Source organism: Mytilus galloprovincialis, chromosome 2 (assembly GCF_965363235.1).
Source record: "Mytilus galloprovincialis chromosome 2, xbMytGall1.hap1.1, whole genome shotgun sequence".
Classification (NCBI taxonomy): Eukaryota; Metazoa; Mollusca; class Bivalvia; order Mytilida; family Mytilidae; genus Mytilus; species Mytilus galloprovincialis.
The window spans coordinates 68606390-68629530 of NC_134839.1; the positions used below are offsets into that span (position 1 = coordinate 68606390).

General features: G+C 31.3%; 1 protein-coding gene across 5 annotated transcripts in view; it reads left to right on the top strand.

The window, feature by feature from the left end:
- The first annotated feature begins 3649 nt into the window (after nucleotides 1-3649).
- The window catches only part of LOC143064231 (endophilin-B1-like), a 35368-nt gene continuing 15876 nt past the window's right edge, over nucleotides 3650-23141 (top strand). For 2 of the 5 annotated variants that reach the window (XM_076236908.1, XM_076236904.1), the window contains exons 1-7: nucleotides 3650-3786; nucleotides 7308-7449; nucleotides 11827-11955; nucleotides 13428-13561; nucleotides 13913-13999; nucleotides 14564-14641; nucleotides 17275-17292. In XM_076236908.1, the coding sequence (XP_076093023.1) occupies nucleotides 3709-3786; nucleotides 7308-7449; nucleotides 11827-11955; nucleotides 13428-13561; nucleotides 13913-13999; nucleotides 14564-14641; nucleotides 17275-17292 (666 nt within the window). In that variant the 5' untranslated portion in view covers nucleotides 3650-3708. The remainder of the gene's footprint in view (nucleotides 3787-7307; nucleotides 7450-11826; nucleotides 11956-13427; nucleotides 13562-13912; nucleotides 14000-14563; nucleotides 14642-17274; nucleotides 17293-23141) is intronic. The other 3 variants (XM_076236905.1, XM_076236906.1, XM_076236907.1) reach the window with 3 other exon arrangements.

The following is a 23141-nucleotide window of genomic DNA, read 5'->3' on the forward strand; positions in this document are numbered from 1 at the left end:
AAGTATATTGAATATTAAAGATTCAAAGCCTGTAGATTCATACATCAAAGGATAATGAAATGTGCAGACAAACCATATCGTAAATTTATATTTAAGGATGTACTTAGGTGAGGTTTTGGAAATGTGTGTCAGATTTTCGGAATCCTTGGATTTTTTTTCCAACCATACAGGGTAAAATATTTTGCCCCATAACACCCATTTTTTCTTTTCATAAAAGTCTTCAACAGGTCATAAAAGGTCATGTTCCAAAAATTAAGCAGATTCTTCCTCTTTTTTTTTTATTTGAGACCCAAATAATACCAATGCAAATGTAAGGTAAAAGTCCGAGTCAGCCTTTCCCGACATTTTTTAAAACTGAAATATCTCAAAAAGTAGCCCCATGACCTATCAATATTTTTAGCTTATTTTGTTCCTAAACTGATGCTCGTTCGACTTATAGTATCAATTTTAATTTCTTGATTTTTAAAATTTCACCTAAGTACATCCTTAAATAATTCCCAATCTGATTTTAAATAATTCAAGTATATACTGACTTGGGCACTTGTTCAAGTGTCTGCAAAATCTTCGTTCTCATTTTAATCATTTTTGAAAAGATATATCAAATACTTAATCGTTCTTGAAATAGAATATATAATGCCTAATTGTTTTTGAAATGATATATCCAATGTTTTTATCGTTCTTGATATAATTCTTTTTAAAAAATCGTCTAAAGACTATATATGGCAACACCCCGGGAGATACTTCAATCCGTTGTGGTATAGGGCGAGCAGCTGAGATATTCTATGCCTAATACAATATGTTTATTCTCATTACCTTTGAAGATACATAGGTTTGTATTGTATTATGAAAATTATTGATGTTGTAATGTTTATGCCCTTTTGGGCCCATAATTGAAAATAAAATATATCTTCTTCTTCTTCATAGGTAAAGAGGGTGCAAAATATGTACATGAATTTGCATCTATTTACAAAACATATATACAATACAGTGGTTTCAAAATAATATACATGTTAGCCAGGAGTACCCTGATGTTTATTTATACACTTTATAAACTTACATAATCTTTTTAACTCTGACTTTTCGTTTAATTTGCTCAATAATTTTCTAATCTAAGTGTATGAACACGAGCAAAATAGTACTACTGTCGTTAAAAATGGACATTCTAGTAGATAATGAAATTCGTCTCCAATGCTACCAATATTACAAAGATGACATTTTCTATCATTTCTATTAACAGTATTCTACATCCCTGTTTCTATTAGGAGTCTGTGGTTTGTGATTCTATATCTACAAAAAAATAATACTTTCGTGCATATATCCATGATATCGAAATATTTTTCAAAATTTAAATCTAACTTCTCAAGTTTTTTTTATATATATACAATTTACTGCTTTTGTAGACTCTTGTCATTGTGTATTCCACAACGGTTTGTATTGGTCTTGTAATAGCAAATCTAGTGCATTTTTTAACCTTATATCATTACCATAACATTGAGAAATCCAAATATTTGAAAAACCACAGACATCCAATATATTTTTAACTTTACTTACAACAAATGTACACACATTATTATTAAACAGCAAATAGTGTTTTTAGATAATAGTGTATATATGCGATAGAAGATAACTATGTCTCTTTAGCAGATACTAATTTACACCAAGAAGATACTGTTTTAATTTTAATATCAATGTTTAAAGGATATCAACATCCATACAAAAGTTTGGGTTTCACAGCTTTAACGAAAATATCTAAGTCACACTGAATGGAAAGATTGTGTGTGCGGCCTGCTTTCAACACATTAAATATAGCTTTTGTGGCTTTTTCTGCTAGGTGTTTCTGTGCTATTTAAGTATAACAAGTTCTAGATAATACTAACAATTTGATATGCCCAAATGATTAATTTCTTCAACAATTTCAATGTCAGCGCCGTCTATATCAAAATGTAAATTTGAAGGCATTCTGCCTCTAGAAAAAAATCATCACTTAAGTTTTCGTGAAATGAGCAGTAAGCTTCGTAACACGACAGTATTCACTGAAAGAATCCAGTTGTTTCTGTAAATCATCAGCACTACCTGTTAATTGTACTATGTTGTCTGAATAAAGGATTACAAACAGTTTTAATTAAATGCAGCTATGCTTAAGCGATGAATATTCTAGCTTTAACTCAGCTAAAGAAAACAAACCGTCATTGGTATCAGGATTAGAATTTTGTTCGCCAAACGCGTGTTTCGTCTGAACTAGACTCATTGTTTCAATTTTTCAAAGACAAACAAACTTACAACTTGAAGTAAGCTACAAAACTTATGACACACACTGTGAAGTTCTCTTTTGATTTTAATAATGAATCATAATTTTCTTCAACACAGCAAGAAAATCCCACAACCAGAGGCGGGCTTAAGCTGGCCCTAAACAAATTTGTGTACTAGTTCAGTGAAAATGGACGTCATACTAAACCACACCAAAAACATATAAATGAACTAAATCTAAAAAGTCTCATGACTTGGGACAGGCGCAAAATTGCGGCGGTGTTAATCATATTTATAATTTAATGAGTTCTCAATCCTCCCCTTTACCTTTATAGCCAATTTAGAAAAAAACCGCTGAAACACACAGCAATACACACAGTAAAACTAAGTTTAAAAGAAGTCTTAGTCCGATGTCAGATTGGGTAACAAAAGAAACTAAGCACTGAAATGATAATGATACACAAATTAACAAAGGACTACGAACAGTAACTGACATGCCAGCTCCAAACCTCAATTGAACCGGTGGTTGAAAGATTATGTCTTTATCATATGAAAATCAAGCACAATCCCTCCCGTTAGGGGTTTAGTATCATACCATCATAGAACATATGAGAAGAGCATATACCCCGTATCTAAATTTCGGTATAAAGAATACAATACAGCCTAAAACATAAGCTATTTAGAACTTTTGAAACCGACATACAAAAAAGTAAAAACATAACAAAGAACAGCAGAAAAACATGCAAGAACACGGACATAAGTTTATCAACACATACACATGCCTACCATACCAGTGATGAATAGCAGAATCAAAAAAGATATTAGCAAAGCTTAAAACTAAATAAGCACTTGATGTACCAAGCACAAAATGAAATATCAATCAATCTCTTGTCGTTTTAAAAAATTACTCCAGAAAAAAAATGATACAAACTGAAAGAACTAGTTAGACACATTTTAACATTTTAACATGAAATGAATAAAATTATTTTTTAACTATCTAAAGCTAGTGCTGCCAATGTCCGACCCAAAATGACCCTAAACGTATTTTTTTTTTTATTACAAATGCATTTTTTTTATAACAAATGCAATTTTACGTGACCTATAAATTTACCCAGATGAAACATATTACGAAAAATCGCACGTGACAAATACTTATCATACATAGTCTGCACTGTAAAAGGTTCGTTGTTATATATATTTCTATACAACTTTTGAATTTAGGACTTTCCCCTATCAAGGATTTGTATAGTCTTACTATACAAATCCTTGCCCCTATAAAATCAATTTAAAAAAAAAATGATCGTTATATTTCGATGATCGACTTAAGAATATATGATTGGAATTTCATTTAATAATACTCTGCTTACGTATAATGCAATATATTTTTTCTACGAAAGAAATATTGATTCACTCCGTAATATGCGGAAGTGAGTGTAGGTGAACCCAATCAATAAGCTCATTATGGACACGAACTCTGGCTTATTCAAAATGAAGAAGTTTGCAGCAGATGCTGGTACTCTATTCAATCGTGCTGTACAGGTAACCATTACAACATCTGATTTTGACATGTTTTCCTTGTCAATTTAATTCAAAAATACGAATTTTCTAACGAGAAACACCCAAAAGCAAAGCTATTTAGTTTTATTTACAGAATTTATACTAAACGTTAGGAGGTGATTCGTGTCATCAGTGAATGACTCACACGTAACAAGTTTGCCACAAGGAAGAACAGCTTTCGTTTCTAAAAACACGGAGTTACTTGGCAGAATCATTTACAAGAATCAAGGTTCAGCTCAACCCATTATAAATCATAAATGGGAGAAAGTGAAAAGGGTCTTTTTGCCCTTTACCAAAAATCAGGTTCGCTCCCCTTTCATGTCCGCACCCTTTTTAAAGATTTTGTATGGAATAAGTTTTTAATCACTCTTCAGCTAGTGTATTGCTAAAAAATAAGGAAAATTAGTATATTTTATTGTTTATGTTGTTATAAAATAAAATAAAGTGACCTACATGTATACTGAAAATGTAAATCAGTTTATTATTATATGGAGCTGAAACTGTATATCTAAAGAAGGTTTATATAACTGTTCTATATTTTAAAGAACAGTAGGCATGGTACATTAGGTATACATTTTTAGAGAACAGTTGATACCTACCATGCCTAATGTTCTTTGCAATATAGAACAGTAAAATAAACCTTTTTCTGATACATTACAGTTTCAGCTCCATATATAATATTGAAGATAACAAACTGTTGCATGTGCCGAGTACAAATTTATGTGATAAAAAATATTCAAGTTATAGCTATAGCCTATAGTTGCACAACAAAATGTACTAGTACACCCTTGTATATATCAGGGGACTTACTTAAATGAGTGATTTTGTAAATCACTGATTCAAGTAACATTATTTCCATAAATGTTGGAAGTAAGAGTTGTCTTTCTTTAATAATTACCTGTTTGAGTAGTACAAATTAATCACCAGAAGAAGTGATTTAATTTTTTTGTAGCTTTAAATATAGAATACAGGGGCGTAGCTAGACAATTTTGATGTGTACGCAATGCCGGAGAAGGTAGTCATACGGCCGGGGGTCTGGGGGCTGCTCAAGGCCCCCTGAAGCTCTGGGGTAAATGGTGCAAAATCCTGCATTCTCGCAATTTCCGAGGACTTAAAATGACCTCACAGAAATCTTACTTTCAGGAGAAAAAAGTCAACTTTGGAAATAAATAATCAGAGAAAAACAAAGAAACCCGTACTGTTGGGCTTAACAATTTGTTTTTTCTTTTCTTATGTGTAGTGGGTTAAAATGGCTTGATTAGGTATATTTTATTTGTTACCTAATCATGCTGAACCCACTTTACATTAGAAAACAAACTAATTTCTAAGCCAACACTGTGCAACTTAAATGGTATTTTTCTTATTGCGAAAATACATAAATAAAAATTCGAATCAGACACATATCTTTATGTTTTATTTTAGGAGTGAACAAGCAGTGTTTTTCAGCTTTTTTTTTTCTCTCAAAGTTAATTCTGAAAAATCGATGCCCATTTCCTTTCTTTTTTTCTACTAAAGATGTCCAAAACGGTGTCTGTTTTAATTTTTTTTTCTTAGTATATGTTCAAAAGACTGAGTCCAGATAAACGATTCGTTTTCATTGTATTTCTCAACTAGGTCTTCACTCTTCTCATGGTACTAAAGAACCGTTTTGCCCGCGTTGCCGTCGAGACCGGCATACATGCAAATACATTAAGTATCTGAAAGATTCCCGGGTATCCTTGGTTTATAACATTTAATGTTTCCTGCAGCTTGTTAGGAATGTTATCAAAATATCCAGTCCATTTTTTAACCATCTCCGAATTTCGATCTTGAAATTCGTCTTTTGTAACATGGGCATCATCTGGCTGCATTCCATTAAAGATTATGTCCCCAACAGCTAAAGTAAGTTGGTCAATGATTGTGGGATTAACTTTTGTGCGACATAAAGTGGCTCTGCTGTCAGAAATCTTGTATTCAACTCTGCTATCAAATGATCGACGAAAGGTAGATACATGTTCAGTTTCATAAGAATGAATTGATGTCCATGGTCTCTTAAAATGTCATATTTTATTTCATCAGTTATTTTGGAATCTTCAGAAAAAAATGTCAGGATAAGGAGGCATAGAAGACGTGACAATTGTGTTTTGACACCCGGAGGACTCAGCCATTTTAAATTGTTTGTATCAGCAACAGAATCACGATGCTGATTTCGTAAATGAAAAGGGAAGACTAGTTTTCGGAACGGAATATAGCTACAAAGTGATCATTAACATATTTGTATATTTTTTTTTTATTAACTTCATTACTTTAGTTAAATTCTTACTAGATTTACCATATTTTTATTTTTTTTGAGATTTTCGATGTGTACGCAACTGCGTTTTTGCGTACGGGTTGCTACGCGCCTGGAATACTAATGATCCAGGGACTAATTGTGTTTCTAAAATTATCAGAACCAACATCTGTATTGATAGGATGACCAGGTCATTTCAGGTGAAGACCTTGTACTGAATCTAGGATAATGACATAAAAATCACTTGTTTAAGTATCATACCTCAATTTCCTTCCCAAAGATCACTTCTTTAAGTATTATTATTTTAATAATCCCCACTAATTTCAACACCCCCGAACAGTGAAATTTTTATCGCGAACAGTAGAATTTTATTACATAATCTGAAAGATGATCATGAAACCTTGAACTTTATGTACAGGAAAAATACTCCCATTGCTGGGAAAAATCTGTTAAGAAAGTATCAGTTCATTATAAAAAGCCATTATTATAGCATTTTTTCAACTAAAATAGAATTTGCAGCTAAATGATAGCATTAAAGGCATAAACCTTGCTACTTAAAAGAAGCAAAAAGTTCATTTTTTTCAATTTTACTAATGAAAAGATATTACTTAACCCTACATGTATATAATATTATGTGTTTAAAATTTTGGTAAAACTACAAAATCACAAGTTGTGACAAAATTTCGAATTTTCTTCTCAAATCACTTATTTCAATAAGTCCCCTGACTGTATATATGTACAATGTAGTTGTAAATAATTTTAACCACATGTTGATGTTAGTAGTCATTTTTGGTAAATATTTATTGATACTTATCTTTCATGTTTGCATGGGCAACAGTTGAAAATCATTAAAAAAAAAATCAGATGGATAGCTGAATACCATTTGAAGAAGAAGATTAAATTGAATCATTGATAGTTGTCGTCTTGGCAGTCATACAATAAATCCTTTGTTTTATATACATATCTTTCTAGATCCAGAAGTATTATCGTGATATTTAGGTTACTTGTTTACCTCATAGCAAAATAAAGATTTTTGTTTTGTTTATTATATGCTTCTCAATAACCATAGGTCATGCCGGTCTTGAAAAGAAGTGAATAGATTTAATTGAGATTTACCTAGCATGGACAACACATGTAACAGTCAGATTTATTTCAGGAAAAGTGTATTTATATGTAGCTTTAGCTTGTTTTTATAAGTTTTGGTTAGTATATTTAAATTGTTATTTGATTTCAGTTTACAGAAGAAAAGTTGGGTCAAGCAGAAAAGACAGAATTAGATGCACACTTTGAAAATTTATTACAAAGGGCAGACAAGACAAAAATATGGACAGAGAAGGTTTTGAAACAGACAGAATGCCTCCTACAACCAAATCCAAGTAAGTATTTATGAAACTTATGAAAAAGAATGTAGACTTGGTAGGTAGAAAAATGATTGAAGAGATTTACATGACATATGACATATGAAAGTATGAATCATTATAACAGTTTTATCAAGCAAGTTAATCAGGCATGTTACATGTACATGTATGTGTATTTTTATACGACCGCAAATTTTGAAAAAATTTTCGTCGTATATTGCTATCACGTTGGCGTCGTCGTCGTCGTCGTCGTCCGGCGTCCGAATACTTTTAGTTTTCGCACTCTAACTTTAGTAAAAGTGAATGGAAATCTATGAAATTTTAACACAAGGTTTATGACCACAAAAGGAAGGTTGGTATTGATTTTGGGAGTTTTGGTCCCAACATTTTAGGAATTAGGGGCCAAAAAGGGCCCAAATAAGCATTTTCTTGGTTTTCCCACTATAACTTTAGTTTAAGTTAATAGAAATCTATGAAATTTTGACAAAAGGTTTATGACCACAAAAGAACGGTTGGGATTGATTTTGGGAGTTTTGGTCTCAACAGTTTAGGAATTAGGGGCCAAAAAAGGGCCCAAATAAGCATTATTCTTGGTTTTCGCACAATAACATTAGTTTAAGTAAATAGAAATCAATGAAATTTAAACACAATGTTAATGACTACAAAAGGAAGGTTGGTATTGATTTTGGGAGTTTAGGTCCCAACAGTTTAGGAATTAGGGGCCAAAAAGGGACCCAAATAAGCATTTTTCTTGGTTTTCGCACCATAACGTTAGTATAAGTAAATAGAAATCTATGAAATTTAAACACAAGGTTTATGACCATAAAAGAAAGGTTGGGTTTGATTTTGGGAGTTTTGGTCCCAACATAATAAGGGGCCCAAAGGGTCCAAAATTAAACTTTTGTTTGATTTCATCAAAATTGAATAATTGGGGTTCTTTGATATGCTGAATCTAACTGTCATGACTGTGTATGTAGATTCTTAACTTTTGGTCCCGTTTTCAAATTGGTCTACATTAAGGTCCAAAGGGTCCAAAATTAAACTTAGTTTGATTTTGACAAAAAATGAATCAGTTAGGTTCTTTGATATGCTGAATTTAAAAATGTACTTAGATTCTTGATTATTGGCCCAGTTTTCAAGTTGGTCCAAATCGGGGTCCAAAATTAAACTTTGTTTGATTTCATCAAAAATTGAATAAATGGGGTTCTTTGATATACCAAATCTAACTGTGTATGTAGATTCTTCATTTTTGGTCCTGTTTTCAAATTGGTCTACACTAAAGTCCAAAGGGTCCAAAATTAAACTTAGTCTGATTTTAACAAAAATTGAAATCTTGAAGTTCTTTGATATGCTGAATCCAAAAATGTACTTAGATTTTTTATTATGGGCCCAGTTTTCAAGTTGGTCCAAATCAGGATCTAAAATTATTATATTAAGTATTGTGCAATAGCAAGTCTTTTCAATTGCACAGTATTGCGCAATGGCAAGAAATATCTAATTGCACAATATTGTGAAATATCAAATTTTTTTTTAATTAGAGTTATCTTTCTTTGTCCAGAATAGTAAGCAAGAAATATCTAATTGCAAAATATTGTGCAATAGCAAGATTTTTTTTTAATTGGAGTTATCTTTCTTTGTCCAGAATCAACTTAAATCTTTGTTATATACAATATACAATGTATATTCACTTTTTACTACCAACTGATAAATTAAAATAATCTTTACCATTCAGTGATAACAAGCAGTTTTTTTACATCTTAATATTTTATGATGTATTTAAATGAGTAGTTATTGTTGCAAACTCCATTAGAAATTTTAATTGAGATTAGTTTTGGAATAAGGGAAAGGGGGATGTGATTAAAAAAATTGGGTTCAATTTTTCTCATTTGAAATTTCATAAATAAAAAAGAAAATTTCTTCAAACATTTTTTTGAGAGGATTAATATTCAACAGCATAGTGAATTGCTCTAAGAGAAACAAAAATTTTAAGTTCATTAGAACACATTCATTCTGTGTCAGAAACCTATGCTGTGTCAACTATTTAATCACAATCCAAATTTAGAGCTGAATCCAGCTTGAATGTTGTGTCCATACTTGCCCTAACCGTTCAGGGTTCAACCTCTGCTGTCGTATAAAGCTACGCCCTGCGGAGCATCTGGTTTAATATTCATATTACTAAGTGAAACATTAAATCTTGATAAGTTATTTGAACCAACAACATACATGACATAGGTAACCAATTAACGAATAATTTATGAAAATATTTTATCCTTTAAACTGAAATGACTTTCTGATAAGCCATTCTTGTTGGCACTTTTTTCATATATCTAGAAATTAGAACTTTTATTTTGATTTATAATTTTATACTTTTATGTACATAAATGTTGAATCCTATTATGTCCCATTACTGTGGTAACTACATTGTAGATGAAGCACTTATGACTGAACTAGGTAAATTATTGTTTGTCAATTTGTAGGAATGTAAAAAAATATATTTATTGATCTAGCTTTGTTGGTTTCTCAGGTGAACGTTTCATTGAATGTTTAATATTGGAATATTTTAGTTTTAATTCAAAAATGAATATTTTGTACTTATTTTGAAAGACTGCTTATATTAATGGATTATCAAGTTATAAAAACATATTTTGGCTTAACATAGATTGTGAACCAGTCTGTTTGTTTGTTTCAATCATGTATCTCATGATCAGACTGACCAACCAACTTGGCAAACTTTATGGACAGAACAAATTAGTTGTAATTATACAAAACAGACAAAATTGTAGTTGCTTTCCCATCATTTATTTAGCTAATTTTTGAAGTACAAGAAGTTAAAGATTATTTTGACTTTACATTATTATTTTTCCCTTCCATTGCCCCCTTTTCTAATACTGAACTGGTTTATGGGTTAATGTATGATAAGCTAATACCAATCAAATTCTTGACACAGGATATTTTCCTGTTTACTGATCTTTGACTTACATGGCCACAGTACTTACACTTATTGGTGTTATTTAATGAACATGTCATGTTTATGGAACCTAATAGTAATTCAAATGTAATACTTTTTTTTGTATCAGTTTTGTATGCCCCACCTAGGATAGTAGAGGGGCATTATGTTTTCTAGTCTGTGCATCCGTTCGTCCGTCCATTCGTCCCGCTTCAGGTTAAAGTTTTTTATTGGTCGAGGTAGTTTTTGTTTAAGTTGAAGTCCAATCAACTTGAAACTTAGTACACATGTTCCTTATGATATGATCTTTCTAATTGTAATGCCAAATTAGAGATTTTCCCCCATATTCACGGTCCACTGAACATAGAAAGTGATAATGCGGATGGGGCATCTATGTACTGGGGACACATTCTTGTTTATATCAGTTTTTTTTTGTGTATCACATAATACATTGTATTCCATCCACATTATCACTTTCTTCTCTAGTTCTCTTGAATTTATATTTCCTACATTGGTGTATATACCAGCCTGTCAACACTGAGACTGTAACTTCAAATCCCACACAGGGCAGGTTTACTGAACTCCAATCTTAATTGTTGAAGATTGTCAGTTTTCCTATAGAAGATTGTGGTTCCTCTGGGCACTCCAGCTTCCTCCATCAATAAAAACTGACTGATCTGTTTATGAATGCAATAAAAAATTACTTGTTACCCAGGATGAAGTAGGTTGATTGCCTCTGAACTTTTAGGCTTTTGAAAATGGGTTATATAGGATTGGAAATATTCTTGACAATTAGCATAAAACCAGGTGAACAAAGCACACTGTTTTGGTCTTTAAGATTATATTTTTTTACTGTCAAAACAAACTTAAATTAAGCATTAGTCTGTTAACTAATATGAAAACTTTTCTCTCTTAATCAAATGTGCATGGGAAAGTGGGCCTTAAGATTAGAAGGAGGTGGTTTTGTTCCTATTTGTATCCCAAGATCATATGCAGTTTTGCTTTGTGGATTGGAATAAAGCCTATTATATCTTATTTTTCAATCCTGGGTGGTTTAATTTTATAAACTAACATGATGATGCCTCGCTTCAATCTATGTAAAATTTTCATTGTGCATCATAGCAGCATGATATTTAATAATCACACGAAGGCCATAAACTATTTCTATAAATGTATTTAAAAAATGAATACAGCTTCTTACACCATGACAATATCAATTGAAATATTAATCAATGATACCCATGGATATGTTGATGAAATTTGTTTTGTTAAAGTTCATATCTTGTATTTATAAAGGCAACAGTAGTATACAGCTATATTAACATGAATTCATATGTGCATATGTATTGTAGGTATGGAACTATATATCTCTATCAATTATTTTTTTAATACAAAAACATAATCCTGTGTTACAAATTTACATTATAGATTTATTTCATTTATTACAGATGTTCGTATGGAGGACTTTTTCTATGAAAAACTTGACAAAAAGAAAAGAGATCGAGTTAGTCACCATGAATTACTTGGTCAGATTATGACAGATGCTGGCAATGAGTTTGGTCCAGGAACATCATATGGTAAATAATTGTGGCTTATCACTTTATCTGCTGATGGTATTTAAATAACGAAAGATCAGCACCTTTTTCTCACTGTTACAGTGACAGGGAAGACAACAGTCTTCTTCAATAGGAAAAGTGTCATAGATACAACTGTATCCTGGCAATAGAGTACTAGTCCAATCATGATAAATAACAATCCAACCATTATTAGTCAAAGTAGATAATTATTTGACTTATTTGAGGTTCAAGTCATTTAAAATTTGAGGCCAATGACCAGAGTTACAACATCTTTTTCCTTTTGGATACTGTACACTTATTTGAAAAAACTGGTACACAATTTCAAAAAGTTCAAAAGTGTGAGGTTTAACAATCAATTATGCATGTTTCACACTAATGTTTTGTATTATATCATAGCAACTATGATTTTCTCTCTGATGATGCATGCTCTGGTCATTTTAAAGGATCAGTTTATACATTTATCTAAATGAAGTTATTAACAACTTGTTATACAAATTTATGATTCAATTGTTTTGATGAATATTTTCCTTTAGGTCTGGGCAGTTTTAAGTGGAAGCTCTCTAACTTTCAACTACCAACTTCCTTATTTTGAAGTATCACAGTTATATTTCTATCTATGATTAGATTTGTCTTCTGATTTCATTGGTTTGTTTTAGATTACTAAAATAAAAATTCATTTGTATATATTATTATATGTAACCTGAATAATGAGGTTCTTTGGAAAACAATAAAAACAATGTACCGATAAATTTGATGAAAAGTTATGATAATAAATGTACTCTTTAAAATTCATATATATATCAATCATTTTAAGATTACTATCTGAGAGGTTTGTTCCTATTAGATTTATCTTATTTCAGGAAGGAGATATGAAACAATATAAAATGACCAATAATGCCTTTACTTCCTATTGGATATACACTTATATTCTACAAAATAAAATTGAAGAAAATGTTACTTTGTTAACCAGTGTTTTCCTTAATCATGTTAATAATTTTGTTGTTGTCTTGGAATGATAAGTTTCTTGCTGTTTCTAAACAATGTAGCTGGCTTACAATGTTTCTCAGTAATTTTGTATTCTTGAAAAATTGAACATTTTATAGAGGGTTGAACAAAATGCATGTTCTCTTTGTTAGTTTAGTGCATGGTTTTGGTGTTGTACATCAACAGACCCTATATACTTCTTAATCCAGAACCTGTGTTACCATACATACTGACGCTGTGAAGCTTCACCTAATTAGCCCATCTTGATGAAGGCTAATATGAGCTCACATTTGGTTTATAACTTAAAAGCTATACAAATTTTTCTATGTGTCTGTCAGTCATCTATAAAAAATTGCAAAGATTTTCTCATCTAAAACGTTCGAAACCACTTACATAAGTTTTAGTTTAATCGCCTTGCCTTTATAGTGGAACATGTATTAGCTGGCCAAATACAATGCTATTATTATTAAATTTACTTTTATGTTTAGGTAACGCTCTAGTCAAGACAGGCGCAACACAAATCAACATTGGAAATGCAGAAAAAGAATTTGTACAGTCCACTGCTAATAACTTTCTACAACCATTACGCAATTTCTTGGATGGAGATATGAAAACCATTCAGGTTTGATATTTTTTGAATAAAATACAAATGTCAACAATGTTTAAAAGAAGCAGTAGCTTCAGATTTCACAAAAAAAAGAGAATGAAAATGGTGAATATGTCAAAGAGACGACAACCCGACAAAAGAGCAGATAACAGACAAAGGCTACCAATGGGTCCTCATTGCAACGAGATAGTACATTTTGAATATAGAAACTGAAAGGAAGCTATTTTTGTCCTTCAAAATGGTCAGTCGTCAAGTAGAGTGATTACTTTAAAAATAATATCTATTATGAGTTTGGATATGAGTGTTTATAAGTTAGCAAATATTTTCTGAAAATTCATATTTTAATAATTCATATTTGTTTTCCAGAAAGAAAAGAAAATACTAGAAGTAAAGAGATTAGATTTAGATGCTGCAAAAACAAAAAACAGACGTGCAAAATCACAAAATACACAGGTAATTATCAGAATGTACAGTTGTGCAGTTGCTTAGTTCAAACTATAGCTATAAAAATCATGTTAAAACACTGTTTGGCATACAACTTTAATTAAGGTTTCATGAGTGATTGATGGAAACCTAACAAGTGAATCATAGACCAAATTTCTATAGTCTACATTACTGTAATTTCTGACAGGTGTATATTTTGAAGAGAAAAAAAATGTTGCTCTTTAATTTTGTCATTGGGATGACACAAATGTGATAACGCTGATTACAACCTTATTATTATGAATCTCTCACATTTGATATACATTTCTCTAAATTTTATAGCAGTGAAAAAATAGTAGAAAAAAATAAAAAATTAAAATAGGAAAAGTTGAACTGAGAAAATTGTGCTATTTTGTTTCTAATTCAATACAAAAAAGGAAATTGAAATGTTTAAAGCTGTTTACTTTACATCAATATTTTGCATACATTTCTAACACATTTTCAACACTAAAATGAAAGTATTAGAATTTAAAATATAAGTTAATTTCCTATTTTTGGTTATTCAATAAAAGTTGCACCATTTCTATTGCCAAGCCAACCTCACGACCTCAGACTCTTGCCCTGATCGAGGTTAGTCCAACGTCTCCATATGAGTGTTTCAGTGTTGTCAAAGTATGTTCTACTTCTAAATCATAAATGTATTCAGTTTCATTGTAATTATATTTAACCAAAATTTATGTGTATTAATTTTGATTTGATTTCATTACATTGGAATGCATTCATTGAATTTGATTTCAAGTTTTTTGCCCTTCACTCATTTGAATTCTGAAATTGAATACATATATATGAAAGAAAATATGTTCAAAATAATCTGACTGAATATACAGGCACATTCCTGTCCAGGAAACTCTAAAAAAATATTCTCTTGTGGAGTAATTACTGCTGTATTAGCATAGGTATCATTCATAAACATCTGTTTTTCACAAAAATATAACTTTTTTGTCTCACTTGACGGAGTCAAAAAACGAGACATAGGTATGCTGTTTCTAGCGGCGGCGGCGACGTCAACAATGCATTAGTTTGTGATTAGGTCTAGTTTATGGTGAACCACTCATGGTAGGTCAAAGATATTTGGTATGCAGTTGTATTAGTATTGGCACATCTCATTGCCATGGAGATTATTTGGCCCCTCCCCCTCAGTTATGGTCTATTGACTTTGAAATTTTTCTTATTTTTCATGTATTTGTTTGTGATAAGTTCAGTTTATGGGGAACCACTAGTGGTAGGTCAATGATATTTGGTATGCAGTTGTATAAGCATTTGCATAACTTATTTCCATGGAGATTATCTGGCCCCGCCCCCTCTGTCATGGTCTATTGACTTCGAAATTTTGCTTAGTTTACATGTACATGTATTAGTTTGTGATTACACTACAGCTCGGGTGGATTTTGCTTTGTCCACACCATGGGAGTGGGCACTGGGTGGGCAAAATTTCTAGCTTGTCCACTCTGCCCACCAATAGGAGTGGGCATGCAATTTTTTTGTTTAATCTAGAGACTTGCAAGTACAATCACTTGAAAAAAAGCAGATAAGCATTTGTAATCAATATTTTTACAAAAAAAGAGATTATAGCTAGAGTGGGCAGGTGGAAAAAGCAAAATCCACTCGGACTGTTGTGTAGGTTTGTTTAAAGGGAACTTTTTATGATAAGTCAATGGTATTAGTATGCAGTTGTATTAGCATTGGCACATCTTATTTCCATTGAGCATTTTTAGCCATATACCTTCAGTTAAGGTTCATTGACTTCTTTAATTTCAACATTTGCATTATCGAAATTACAAAAAAGTGAGACATATCTCTGTGATAACAGTTTATTTAAAAGAAAGAACATGCACTATTTTATTTGTGTAACCATTGTTTCATGCACATATTTGTGTTAGTGAATATGACTAGTTGTTCATTTTATGATTTCCTCAAGAAAACTGAACAGTATGATTGTACAATAATGTAATACTCTTGAAATTCATATCTGTATCTAGTTTTCTAAAACTAAAATATATATTTGTGTGTCCAGATGAAAATTGAAGTCATAAAATGAAAGCTTTTTAATTTCTATAATTTTACTTTTCACTGCATACCGGTAAATAGTGTTTTTATGTTTTAATGACTTAAGTTTAGATCAGATTTCATATACTAAGTGAATCTTGTATATGTATGTCTCTTAAGTAATAAAACAGCCTACTACTCTGACCCACATTTTATACTACAGTGATTCTATGTGTCTCAGGTATTATATAATATAATCTACTACATGTATTGTATAATTTTGTGTAAATACAAGAATACGTCTAGCAATTATAACAGGCTCTCACAAATAGTAGGTCATTCAGACCACTGCAATTTGGTTGTTGACTTGAATTAAAGTTTATTAGAGTTTATTTCTCTGGGACATTTTTAATTTATTTTCATATTAACATAATTAAGGTTATTTTTTTATTTACAAATTTTCTTTTTTGGACAATTTGACAAACAAGAGTCAAGAAGGACTCACAATACAAAAGCCAAAGAGTGAAAGAGGCAAAAACAAACTTCATTTCTTACATTAATTAGTACATTAGAACACCGAAAAACTGTATGAAGAGTAATATGTATACCCCTCATAAATTGTTAAGAGCTGTTTTATTTAATATATTAAGTTGATAAAGACAAGGTTTTGATTATAGATTTAATGCATGCATTCATTAGTGAAAATCTTTGACAATAAATAATAATGTTATATACATATTGTAGCAGAATTTTAGAAACAATCATTTACAGATTTCAATTATTCTGCTAAATTTTTCACCAAATTAAAAAAAAATATGAATATAACTACCAGTTAGCTAAATATAAAATCAGAAACATAATAAATGTGGAATTTTACTGTGGAGATGAAAAACATCTTGATTAATAAAGTAAAATTATGTGGTATTTGCTAGTGAGACAAATATTAACCAAAGACAAATGAATTTGAATATAAACATATCTTTAGTTCCTCATACAACTGGTCAATACATTTACAAACCATAGAATTAACATTTTTTGCTAAATTTGATGATGACTTTTAATTATGAAATATGTTATTAGATTTTCATATCTTATAGAGAAACTAGAAGTTACATGTAGATGAAATGATATAAAATACATTTAACTATTACATACATATAACAGTAACTCAAATATTAGAAAAGGGACATGTATATGTAGAAGATATTATAGATAGAAATATTAACATTATACTTATTGCTTCTGTTAACGTTATCAAGGATGATGCTGTAGCCAGAGTAAGATATATTTATATGTTGTGGGTTATATATAGTGGTTGACATGGAAGTAGTTAAAGGGAGGCAATTCTACACAAAACATAAACTGAAAAGAAAAAAAATCAATCAAAAGAATAAAGCATGTTATTCCATATTGGTATCATTTTAGTAGGTTTCTCTATATGAGTTGGATTTTGAATAAAAAAGCATGTTCACCTGAGAAAGTGTTATTCACCGTGCTAAACGTAACGCGCTTTTACATGCAATGTTATGGTAAAATGTTTCATGTAAAATTTGTTTTGGTATATGTTTATCATTAAATACATTTTCTTCTCTCGGAATATGGAATATAACAATTAATGTCTTTTGTTTCGGTAAATATGAGGTTTAATTGACTTTTGAAAAACTGTTATGCACTTTGGACTTCGGCCTCAGTGAATATCATTTTTTCACAAGTCAATAAAACCGCATATTTACCTCATCAAAAGACAGTAATTGTATATCATTGCACATTGAGTCTGCAATAAATTCCATAGCAATATAAAAGACTTGTCTGAAAATTAAACTCAATATGGAATCATATACATGTACTGATATAAGACATCAAATATTATTTTTAAAAAATTCAGTGTTTTTTTTTGTTTGTCTACTGAATTGGTTACAGTTTTAGCTTAATGACATTTATGTTCATGTATGTAGATATTGCCTCTCTCTGTATTTAATTATTGTACATATTTAGACATTGCCTTATTCTTTCGATGCTTCTTTTTTAAACCCAGCGTTATGCTTAATTGAGGCAAGTGGACTGAAAAATTAATGAATTGACATGTATACATTGAATTTATTTTTACCCCTGGTAACTAAATACTCATTTGAGTCTTTTGGATATAAGCCGATATGGTTAAAAAAAACAAAAGACGTTTGTAAAAGACTTTTTAAAGATTTAATTTGCAAAAAAATTAGTCGCTTTGTAGCTTTTACAAGTTACAGTGCGGGAGTAGGGTTGATTACTTTAAAGCTGAATTGAATTTAGTTATTTATGCATTTCATCAAAATTTATGAACAATCCTTGCATGCGATTTGTATTATTTCATGCATGGAAACTTTTTCTGTTAAAAGAAATACTGTTATGAATATAGATATGTATTATTTGTTAATAATGCAAATATTAAAAACTGTTTTTTTTTTTTTAGCTCACCTGGCCCGAAGGGCCAAGTGAGCTTTTCCCATCACTTGGCGTCCGGCGTCTGTCGTCCGCCGTCCGGCGTTAACTTTTACAAAAATCTTCTCCTCGGAAACTACTGGGTCATATTTAACCAAACTTGGCCACAATCATCATTGGGGTATCTAGTTTAAAAAATGTGACCGATGACCCGGTCAACCAACCAAGATGGCCGCCATGGCTAAAAATAGAACATAGGGGTAAAATGTGGTTTTTGGCTTATAACTCAAAAACCAAAGCATTTAGAGCAAATCTGACGGGGTTAAATTGTTAATCAGGTCAAGATCTATCTGCCCTGAAATTTTCATATGAATCGGACAACCCGTTGTTGGGTTGCTGCCCCTGAATTGGTAATTTTATGGAAATTTTACTGTTTTTGTTTATTATCTTGAATATTATTATAGATAGAGATAAACTGTAAACAGCAATACTGTTCAGCAAAGTAAGATTTACAAATAAGTCAGCATGACTGAAATGGTCAGTTGACCCCTTTAGGAGTTATTGCCCTTTATAGTCAATTTTTAACCATTTTTCGTAAATCTTAGTAGTCTTTTACAAAAATCTTCTCCTCTGAAACTACTGGGCCAAATTAATCCAAACTTGGCCACAATCATCATTGGGGTGTTTAGTTTAAAAAATATGTCCGATGACCCGGTCAACCAACCAAGATGGCCGCCATGGCTAAAAATAGAACATAGGGGTAAAATGTGGTTTTCGGCTTATAACTCAAAAACCAAAGCATTTAGAGCAAATCTGACATGGGGGTTAAATTGTTCATCAGGTCAAGATCTATCTGCCCTGAAATTTTCAGATGAATCGGACAACCCGTTGTTGGGTTGCTGCCCCTGAATTGGTAATTTTATGGAAATTTTACTGTTTTTGTTTATTATCTTGAATATTATTATAGATAGAGATAAACTGTAAACAGCAATAATGTTCAGCAAAGTAAGATTTACAAATAAGTCAACATGACCAAAATGGTCAGTTGATCCCTTAAGGAGTTATTGCCCTTTATAGTCAATTTTTAACCATTTTTAGCTCACCTGGCCTAAAAGGCCATGTGAGCTTTTCTCATCACTTGGCGTCCGTCGTCGTCGTCGTCGTCTGTCGTCGTGAACAATTTTTCAAACATCTTCTCCTCTGAAACTACTGAATGGATTTGAATGAAACTTAGCATGATTGTTCCTTAGATTATCCTGCACAAAGTGTGTGCTTCGATTTTTGATCCGTCAAAAAACATGGCCGCCGTTACTTAAAATAGAACATAGGGGTCAAATGCAGTTTTTGGCTTATATCTCAAAAACGAAAGCATTTAGAGCAAATCTGACATGGGGTAAAAATGTTCATTAGGTCAAGATCTATCAGCCCTGAAATTTTCAGATGAATCAAACAAACCATTGTTGGGTTGCTGCCACTTAATTGGTAATTTTAAGGAAATTTTGCAGTTTTTGGTCATTATCTTGAATATTATTATAGATAAAGATAAACTGTAAACAGCAAAAATGATCAGCAAAGTAAGATCTACAAATAAGTTAATATGACCAAAATTGTCAATTGACCCCTTAAGGGGTTATTGTCCTTTAATGACAATTTTTCACAATTTGTTCATCACATTTGCTAACTTTAAAAAATCTTCTCCTCTGAAACTACTGAATGGATTTGGATGAAACTTAGCATGATTGTTCCTTAGATTATCCTGCACAAAGTGTGTGCTTCGATTTTTGATCCGTCAAAAAACATGGCCGCTGTTACTTAAAATAGAACATAGGGGTCAAATGCAGTTTTTGGCTTATATCTCAAAAACGAAAGCATTTAGAGCAAATCTGACATGGGGTAAAAATGTTCATTAGGTCAAGATCTATCAGCCCTGAAATTTTCAGATGAATCAAACAAACCATTGTTGGGTTGCTGCCACTTAATTGGTAATTTTAAGGAAATTTTGCAGTTTTTGGTCATTATCTTGAATATTATTATAGATAAAGATAAACTGTAAACAGCAAAAATGATCAGCAAAGTAAGATCTACAAATAAGTTAATATGACCAAAATTGTCAATTGACCCCTTAAGGGGTTATTGTCCTTTAATGACAATTTTTCACAATTTGTTCATCACATTTGCTAACTTTAAAAAATCTTCTCCTCTGAAACTACTGAATGGATTTGGATGAAATTTAGCATGATTGTTCCTTAGATTATCCTGCACAAAGTGTGTGCTTCGATTTTTGATCTGTCAAAAAACATGGCCGCCGTTACTTCAAATAGAACATAGGGGTCAAATGCAGTTTTTGGCTTATATCTCAAAAACGAAAGCATTTAGAGCAAATCTGACATGGGGTAAAAATGTTCATTAGGTCAAGATCTATCAGCCCTGAAATTTTCAGATGAATCAAACAAACCATTGTTGGGTTGCTGCCACTTAATTGGTAATTTTAAGGAAATTTTGCAGTTTTTGGTCATTATCTTGAATATTATTATAGATAAAGATAAACTGTAAACAGCAAAAATGATCAGCAAAGTAAGATCTACAAATAAGTTAATATGACCAAAATTGTCAATTGACCCCTTAAGGGGTTATTGTCCTTTAATGACAATTTTTCACAATTTGTTCAACATATTTGCTAACTTTAAAAAATCTTCTCCTCTAAAACTACTAAACCAAATTCAACCAAACTTCAACTGAATGATCAGTAGGGTGTATAAAATAAAGTTTGTGCTTTATTTTTTATTTCGTCAAAAAACATGGCCGTCATGGCTAAAAATAGAACACAGGGTAAAATGCAGTTTTTGGCTTATATCTCAAAAACTCCAGCATTTAGAGCAAATAAGACAAGAAGTTAAAGTATTTATTAGGTCAAGGTCTACCTGTCCTGAAATTTTCAGCCGAAATTGGGTAACTGGTTTTTCAGGTATAATGCCCCTGAATTGATGATTTTAAAGAAATTTTGCAGTTTTTGGTTATTATCTTGAATATTATTATAGATACAGATAAACTGTTAATAGCAAAAATGTTAAGCAAAGTAAGATCTACAAATAAGTCAGTTTGACCAAAATTGTCAATTGACCCCTTAAGGAGTTATTGCCCTTTAAAGACTTTTTTCACAATTTGTTCATCATGTTGACTTACTTTAAAAAATCTTCTCCTTTGAAACTGCTGTATCAATTTCAGCCAAACTTAGGCTAAATGAGTTTCAGAGTATCTAGTATAAATTTTATATTTCATTTCCTTGTATGTCAGAAACATAGCTCCTATGGCTAAAATAGAACATAGGAGAAAATGATTTTTTTTTGTTTTTGAAGAAAATAGGACGATTCAAAGAACATTTAAATAAATTGAAAAGCCAAAATAATCATTGATGAGAGATTTAACCAAAAAAATTAAGGTGAGCGATTCAGGCTCTTGAGAGCCTCTTGTTTGTAAATCTTAGTAATCTTTTACAAAAATCTTCTCCTCTGAAACTACTGGGCCAAATTAATCCAAACTTGGCAACAATCATCTGTGGGGTATCTAGTTTAAAAAATGTGTCCGGTGACCCGGCCATTCAACCAAGATGGCTGCCACAGCTTAAAATAGAACATAGGGGTAAAATTCAGTTTTTGGCTTATAACTCAAAAACCAAAGCATTTAGAGCAAATCTGACCAGTGATATTGTTGTCTTTTTTCAAAACTACCTCTACCGTTTTTTATTGGGAAAAATGCATATTTTTTTTTGAAATTGGGAAATTTGTATATTTTATTCTAAACACATCTCCGATTTTTTCTGACCTTTGCTGTCTTTTTTGCACTATTTTTTCTTGTATATTTTGGTTGTCAGACATTTTGAACCTGAAAGGTACTTTTCGGAGAGGGGAAAGAAACAGAAGCAATGTTGGTACTAATTGCATTGAAAACCACTTGTGTTACAAGCACCATGATGATTCTGATCAGAAAACCAGAACTCAAAAGTGCTTTCTAATATCAAAATAATAACATGAATACAATATTTACAAACATTACTACCAATGCCATCACTATTTTGGGAAAATGTTAAACTTTTTGGGAGGAATTTCAAGCCATTTTTTTTAGTGATTGGGAATTTTCTCTAGGGGAAAAAGCCGAATTTCGGCTGTAATTTGAGGCAAACAATAACACTGCTGACATGGGGTAAAATTGTTCATCAGGTCAAGATCTATCTGCCCTGAAATTTTCAGATGAATTGGACAACCCATTGTTGGGTTGCTGCCCCTGAATTGGTAATTTTAAGGAAATTTTGCTGTTTTTGGTTATTATCTTGAATATTATTATAGATAGAGATAAACTGTAAACAGCAATACTGTTCAGCAAAGTAAGATTTACAAATAAGTCAACATGATTGAAATGGTCAATTGACCCCCTAAGGAGTTATTGTCCTTTATAGTCAATTTTTAACAATTTTCATAAACTTTGTAAATTTTTCTAACATTTTCCACTGAAACTACTGTGCCAATCATTATAGATAGAGATAATTGTAAGCAGCAAGAATGTTCAGTAAAGTAAGATCTACAAACACATCGCCATCACCAAAACACAATTTTGTCATGAATCCATCTGTGTCCTTTGTTGAATATTCACATAGACCAAGGTGAGCGACACAGGCTCTTTAGAGCCTCTAGTTTGATTAGATTAACATGAT